This window comes from Diaphorina citri, unplaced genomic scaffold, assembly GCF_000475195.1.
Source record: "Diaphorina citri unplaced genomic scaffold, Diaci psyllid genome assembly version 1.1 scaffold36, whole genome shotgun sequence".
Taxonomy (NCBI): Eukaryota; Metazoa; Arthropoda; class Insecta; order Hemiptera; family Psyllidae; genus Diaphorina; species Diaphorina citri.
In genome coordinates, this window is record NW_007377473.1 from 453,996 (window position 1) to 461,556 (window position 7,561).

Sequence of the window (7,561 nt, forward strand, 5' to 3'; positions counted from 1 at the left end):
TTATCTTCAAATATTTTTGGATAGTGGACATCGAGCTTCAATGGCATATTTTTTTTTCCATGGAACATAGTCAAAATTTGACACCATAGGTGTCTCAAAAAAGACCGCTCAAATGCTAAAAAATACCAATTACATGGTATATGGAAGACAAAAGGTAATTAGTTTGATGGAGCAAGGTTTTTAAACTTGTTTTCCCCCATTTTTTTTTTTTTTTAATCTGTTTAGGTAAGTACATAAGTAAAACTCTTGACTCTTGATACATACTTAAATGAAATTAATAACTCTGACATAGCAGCTCTTTCATTTTGATAACAAAATAATAATTATGATAATATTAATACAAATAATGGTTGGAGGGAGAAGAATCTTATTAGAACATGACTCATTGCTCCATTTTACATATTTATCATTATTGTCTATTATTTTTTATGGTGAATTGTCTGTAGCTCTGTAGCATTGCATGCTTATCATATGATTATTTATTATTATCTTAATAATTAGGTATTAATACTTATTTTAAACAGGGAGTAGACCGGCTTAGTCTAATCTGTGTGATGCAGACTTTTCCACCCTCAGGGGCTTTGGTAAGTTGCTTTGTAATTTCCAGCAGAGTGAGTGGTACGAAACCATTATCTAGATCTGTTCTAATCTTCTTCATATGCTCATGAATATTTTGTAGTCTATCATCCAAGCTATAGTCAGTATAGCTTTGTTCATCCAAGATCTGTGAGATGACGAATTTCCCTGCTTCTGAAGCAAGTTGTGACCAATCTCTCCTGACAACATCTACACCCTTGATCTCCTGAGAGCAGATCATCTTACCGTTTGATAACTTGGAGATACTCAGTGCTGCGTATTTCTTCTTCTTGAGAAGTAACATGTATTTGTACACGCCGTCAATATCTAATTCCAGCTGTTTATACAACTTGTTACACTCACTCTTGATCTGGTTTCCTATCTTGAACACAGAATCATAATCATTCACATTACAACTGATCATGAGGGAATCTGTATCCCCGTAGATAACTTCATAGTTAAGATTCTCCACTAAGGATTTGGTATTGAGGAGAATTTCTCTGCCCTTCGCTGTGACCAGGGCAGCCAGAGGTTGGGCAAAGAACCTTGAGTTAGGGAATCCTAGACATCCGTACATACTGTTAGCAGTCAACTTGAGTGCTTTCTGTCGTATATCATATTGCATGAGGAGATCGGATGAGAGGTTAGGCTGCTTCATAAGAGCTTTCACTTGTCGTCTGGACTCGACTAGTTTCTTGATTTCCGATGGTAATATACCAGTGTCTACTTGATGCTCAGGTAGATACTCACATAGTGTAGTAATATCAGAGTCTTGTAACATTCTCACTGGAATGGTAGTGAAGCAGATGTTGTACTCCTGAATAATACTTGGATACAAAGAGTTGAAATCCATGAGGATGATGAACTTGTCATAAAATCCTTTCTTAGGTTCCAACACCAATCCTCCCGAGTAAGCAGCTTTTTTTCGACCTTTGCCTTTATTTGCTTCTCCTGTCTCTTCACCTTCCTTCTTATTCTTCCCGTATTGTTTATCAGGCAGAACATAGGACTTTTCATGAAAGGCGTGTAACAGGAGGAACTCGTTTCTTTCTGATCTTCCTCCCATCAAGGTTCTAGAGAGAACATTACCACACACATTGGTAATCTGTATAGCAAGAGGGAGCACATTCAACTCACACATGATCTTGATGATATAAGACGAATGTAACATGGTGAACTTGATGAATTCTACGATACCGATCAAATATATAAGACCTTGTTTAGACTGCAAGAGTAAAGGGACTTTTCAGTCCTATGCTGGTAGTATAAACAAGGTATATTCTAGCCAACCAGTCTAGTTTTTGAAAGTGCTTAGGTTGCGGGAAAAATTCCCACAGCAAACTTTATCCTTCACAGATAAGGTTTGTTCTCACAGCTTACGAGCTAAGCTGGGCTAGGCTATGAATATAAAAGTCCTATTCCAGCAGGATATACAAGGTGTATTCTATTCTATTCTACATTTAGAACAATGCTATTACTCATCTGTCTGTCAATGAATCATTAGGACTGATAACTCAAAAACACCTCCGTAGACTTACCCAATCGGTCAACCATTTTGCATACTCTGGAGCCTTTCCTGCGTTGTGTTGGGATATCAGTAGAATCTCAAGTCAGGGCGTAATCTTCAAGTCCTCTTTCTGATAATCAGGGGTTTTTTTATCACAAAAAATGCAATCTGTTAAATAACTAATTTAATGATAAAAAAATTTGTTGTTGTGGATTGTGAAAGAAGAAAAAAAAAACACTTCCTGTAGAAAAAAAAATATCGATAGTCGATAGTTCGATCTCGATTAATCGAAACGTCGGGAGGAGGTCGGGAGGTTTTTTTTGTAAACTGTAAAACGCAGGTGTGCCTATTTGACAGATTTTTTTTTTTCTTTCTATTTTTAAAAAGTGTCTAACGACGTTTTCATCTGTGTGAGGCGATATTTTTTTTTATTCATTTGTTTTAGTGATTTTTTTAGGGGTTTTTAATGTTTAAATTTTGAAAAATTTAGAACTCTCTGCTGGCATGAAAAAGTTGAAAGAGGTTTTTTGAGCGAGGTCAACTTGGCAACACTGTAGATATCTTATCGCCGCCATCTTTTTTTCCAGCAATCAACAAAATTTTTCAAAACAACCGCCAAACGATTAGAAATGTTTCGAAAGTCGAAAAGCTCAAAAGGTAAAAGTTAAAGACATTAATAGATGCTATCACCAAGGGTGGAGGCGTTAACCCTTCAACTTGACTCACGCGAATCTTTTCCATTTGATTACATTGAACTTCATACTTGCACCAACTAATACGACTTGGAAACTTTTCCGCTTCGGGGAATTCTAACCAAGATGGTCCTTTGATTTTTCTCTCAAGTAAAAGATTTTCAAGGAAGCTAGTCTTGGTTCCAAATACATGAGAGAATGTATCTCCACTCAAATCAGATGGAAGAGCAGGGCACTTGGCTGAGTATCGTACTTCTAAATATTCACTCAAATCAGGAACTCCTGGCAAGTTGAACGCATATTTCTTTTCTATTTTCCGAGACTTGAAATCCAGAATTTTATACTGGGTTGCTATTTGATCAAATTCAGAGTATACTTGGGCTATACTAACAGGTTCTTTAGTTTTCAAATGTTCACTCCGAGGTAGCAAATAGATTTTTCGATCAATATTTTGTACAATTACACAACAGCTGGAGTGACTATTGTTTTCTTTAACAAATACTTTGCCAAACAAATAGACTGTTCCTGGCTGCTTGTAAATATCTTCAAATGCATCAAGGAAAAACATTCTGAACACTTTTTTATTCTCATGGTCAGTTGCCAGGGGCAAGGAATCATCTGCGGTACGGGATGTTTTTATTAAATAATTTTATTTTTTGTAAGAGGTACTCAATTATTTGTCTAATATATATTCTTACTACTATTTCAGGAGACATTCAAAAGCTATTAGCAAACATGCCAGTCAAGAAGAAGAAAAAAGAAGAAGTGCAACTAAACAATGACGATGTGCTTGCTGATTTGTTATCAGAAGTCAACACCACTATTGCACCCACCCTTAAACTAAATACAAAAACAAATGAAATTGTTATACCTAAGGAGGAACCCCCAGCACCTACTGCCAAAGAATATCTGGCAAACTTCTCAAAACCCATTAAAGTGGAGAAGAAAATAGAGAAGCCAATAAAAAAAGAACCAAGTCCACTCAAGGACGATACGGGAGTGGACTTGTGGTTCAGAGGTTGAGGGTTCAGTTTGAATTGCCTCCCATTCTGCACACTTGTGTTCCTTTTTCTCTACGACCTGAGGAGGAGGAGAGGTAGACAACTCTACTGCAGAGGAGACACTTTCAACGTTAGTAACATCAACCTTCTCTTCGCGATACGGGAGTGGACTTGTGGTTCAGAGGTTGAGGGTTCAGTTTGAATTGCCTCCCATTCTGCACACTTGTGTTCCTTTTTCTCTACAACCTGAGGAGGAGGAGGAGGAGAGGTAGACAACTCTACTGCAGAGGAGACACTTTCAACATTAGTAACATCAACCTTCTCTTCAATGCGTTCAACTTGCCAGGAGTTCCTGATTTGAGTGAATATTTAGAAGTACGATACTCAGCCAAGTGCCCTGCTCTTCCATCTGATTTAAGTGGAGATACATTCTCTCATGTATTTGGAACCAAGAGCTTTAATGGGTTTTGAGAAGTTTGCCAGATATTCTTTGGCAGTAGGTGCTGGGGGTTCCTCCTTAGGTATAACAATTTCATTTGTTTTAGTATTTAGTTTAAGGGTGGGTGCAATAGTGGTGTTGACTTCTGATAACAAATCAGCAAGCACATCATCATTGTTTAGTTGCACTTCTTCTTTTTTCTTCTTCTTGACTGGCATGTTTGCTAATAGCTTTTGAATGTCTCCTGAAATAGTAGTAAGAATATATATTAGACAAATAATTGAGTACCTCTTACAAAAAATAAAATTATTTAATAAAAACATTTTCATTGATAAAACTTGAAAACCCATACACCTAACTACCTACCTAGATACAAGACAAAGTTGGGATTTTTTGTGGATTTATTCTTTTAAACTCCTTTTTCTCATCCTTCCACAATTTTAAGGGCCCTATTGTGTATCCTATGTTGAAATGAATTTGAATCTTGTCCCTCAATATGAAGACAAGCCTTACCTTTGGCATTAGGATTTTGAATGTTTTTATTTTTCTTCCTCTTGTCATGTTTTTCTTTCTTTTGGGGTACATCTTCAATGTCATCATCAAATATCTCTCTTCCATCCTCCACATAACCATCCCCACCATCATCATCAATCCAATCATCTTCTTGTCTCTTCAAAACCCGTTCAGTGTATTCTTTCTCGGACACTTCTTCATACACATTTTCATCAGCTGTGAATTCATATTTGTGCTTTACACCTTGACCTTTGAGGTCTTTCAACTTTTGAAAAGCTGCAAACTTGTTTGTTTTGTCAATCTTTTGACGTTTAGTAAAAAAAAGGATGAAAAGAAACACTAACCAGGCAAATGTTGGAGTCCAAACTGTTCTGAATATATTTCCAGTCAAATTCCGCACCCCTGGCTCCAACCCAAAGATCTAGAAACCGTGTTAGGATCACTTCAGCTCCGGCCCAGCCAACACCAGCTGTCAATATTTTGGCATGACCCTTCCCTGGTATACTGGAGAGGACTAAATATTTGCCCACATAATCGATGAGGTCAATGGATAACTTGATCAAATCCTGTGAATCAAGAGAGATAAGCTTTGGCTCTTCCACCCTCCATTTTCTGTGTTCCAACACAAAATGATGAACAAGCTGATCTGAAAGCAAAAATATTTTAATTAGATTGTAGGTATAGGACAGGTTGATTCTATCTTGATTGACCCACCTTGCCCTAGTACTTTTACCTTCCTAGTTAGCTGTCTAAATATTGTACTTCTTTACTTCAACAGGACTCTAGCAGAGAGTAACTTGTAAGGTTACAGAAAGTTTGAAATCCACTTTTCACCCAGTACCAAAACCCAAAAAAAAAAAAAAAAAAAAAAAAAAAAAAAAACTGATGATTTTGTATCTGTGGAAGAAGTTCTTCAAGAAAACTTTTCCATATTTACAAGGGAAAGGGCATTATTTACAGGTACATAGGTACTAGGTAGGCAGGCATCTACTTAATTAAATAATATTAAAATTTGTAATACAACTTACTCCAAAAACATCAACTCCTCCAGAAAAATTATCAGTGGTAGGAACAAAAGTTGCCAGTATTAACATTTTGATGATTTGGATGAAGATGTAAATGCCACTTGCTTGAAAACATTTCCAAAAGGCCCCGTACTCCGACCTGAAATAGAAGGTAAATTTCAACCACGTGGGTAATAATAACTTTACTAGAGATGGGTAGTACTTGGTATTTTCGAGAACCGAGTACAAAATACTCGTTGTAATCCAATTACTTTTACTCGTTTATCGAGATATTGTTCATATAACCGAATCAAGCCGAGAACTTACGAATACCTCTCTAGCACGCTCTCTCTCTCCCCTTACCCCCCCCCCACGAGTCTGCTGGACTTCCCCTTTCCCTCTCTTCCTAATGTAATCATATTATTTAGTAATCGGTAATCGGTTCTTTTGTAATTGGTTTGTGTAATGTGTACTTTGTGTTTGTACCTTGTAGACTGTAGACATGTAGGTACTCATCGCGCGACTCGCAATAAAGCAATTACTTTTTTTGAGTAATTGATTACATCCAAATTAGAACCGGTACTTTACAAGTAAAATACTTACTCGTATACATCTCTACCTCAAGTAGTTTAGAGCGAGGTTTTATGAAATCAATCTAGGATTGAGCTATATGTAATACCTACTAATCCCCAGTTCAATCCAGATTTGAAGCAGGATTGCATAAAATGATAATGTAAAACTGGAAAAAGACTCCATGACCACATATATGTGGTAATCCATTAGCAACTTCAATTGTAATGTCACATTTACAAAATCTCTAAGCTCTTACCTTGACTTTTTTAATGTTAGGTTAGCCATGACCTCTTGTAAAAGAACCCTTTTATTATTTGTTTCAGTGATAGCACCACTTGTATAATGGACAGCAATGGATCAAGCACAAAGACTTTAGATCTGAAAAGGTCTTTGAGTGGAGAGTTGGATCATGGGTGCAGGAAAAAAATTAAAACAAATGATTCATCATGTATGAAAAGCTTTGTTGATCTCTCTGAAGATGTTTTACTAATTCTATTCTCACACATGGCTCATAATGATTTGATCAACTTGGCAAGGTAAATCATCCTCACTATTTACAAGTGATTCAATAAATAATTATTTCAACTGAAATGTTCAAGGTACTCTTTTAGTTTCAAGAAATCATTAACCCTTTGAAGCATACCGGTTTCACAGTGTAACCACCTTCTATACTGTGCCTCAGACGTACACAGATATAGGAATCATGCTGATTTCTTATTCGATTTGATACTGGTGCTGTTCTCTATCGGCCGCTCAAAGAATTTTTTAGTTTACTCTGTTTACTTTTTGCAAATCATAAATCTTATCAGTCGAGTCGTGACAACAGGTGATTTTTTGAGAGGATAGAATTTTTCCAAAAGTTTTTGCCAATTTAAATTAATTAAATTGTGTTTTTGTAAGAACCAGTTATATTTTTATGTGGCAAATATTCTTTTAAATTGCAATTGGTGCATAATTATTTGTGGATGGCAGAATGGTTTGGTCGTTCTGATCGCTAGAAGGTCTGGTTTCACTGTGTAACCGGTGTGCCACAGCCTTCATGAGCGTGTAAAGTTGGCGGGAAATTCGAAATTTTGATTTTTTTTCCGCGACTTGTTCAATCTGAATTCTTTTTTTACTTTTTATCTCTAGTTTGCACGTTTATATTATACTTTCCATTTATATTATATATTACAAACAAGCGAATTACAAAACAAACAAAAATAAATATAAATTAAATTTTAAAAATTGCCGCCGGGACAGAGGGTTAGAAAAAA

General features: G+C 36.2%; 1 protein-coding gene across 1 annotated transcript; it reads right to left on the minus strand.

Annotated features, from left to right (window-relative positions):
- Positions 1 to 511: 511 nt before the first annotated feature.
- LOC103512425 (DNA polymerase alpha catalytic subunit-like) lies at positions 512 to 5,370 on the minus strand. Its single transcript, XM_026825906.1, has 6 exons — positions 5,321 to 5,370; positions 4,729 to 5,042; positions 4,205 to 4,459; positions 3,922 to 4,114; positions 2,734 to 3,413; positions 512 to 1,791 (listed from the first exon to the last, which is right to left on the minus strand). The coding sequence occupies exons 1-6, from the start codon at positions 5,335 to 5,337 to the stop codon at positions 512 to 514; spliced, it is 2,739 nt and encodes a 912-aa protein (XP_026681707.1). The 5' UTR covers positions 5,338 to 5,370.
- Between the last annotated feature and the right edge of the window lie 2,191 nt (positions 5,371 to 7,561).

Excerpts from the sequence above, each read along its gene's own strand:
- LOC103512425 (XM_026825906.1), bottom strand. Across the intron at positions 4,460-4,728 it reads TCAAAATCCTAATGCCAAAG|GAGACATTCAAAAGCTATTA; the intron begins GTAAGGCTTGTC and ends CTACTATTTCAG. Across the intron at positions 3,414-3,921 it reads TCCCGTATCGCGAAGAGAAG|AAAAACATCCCGTACCGCAG; the intron begins GTTGATGTTACT and ends AAATTATTTAAT.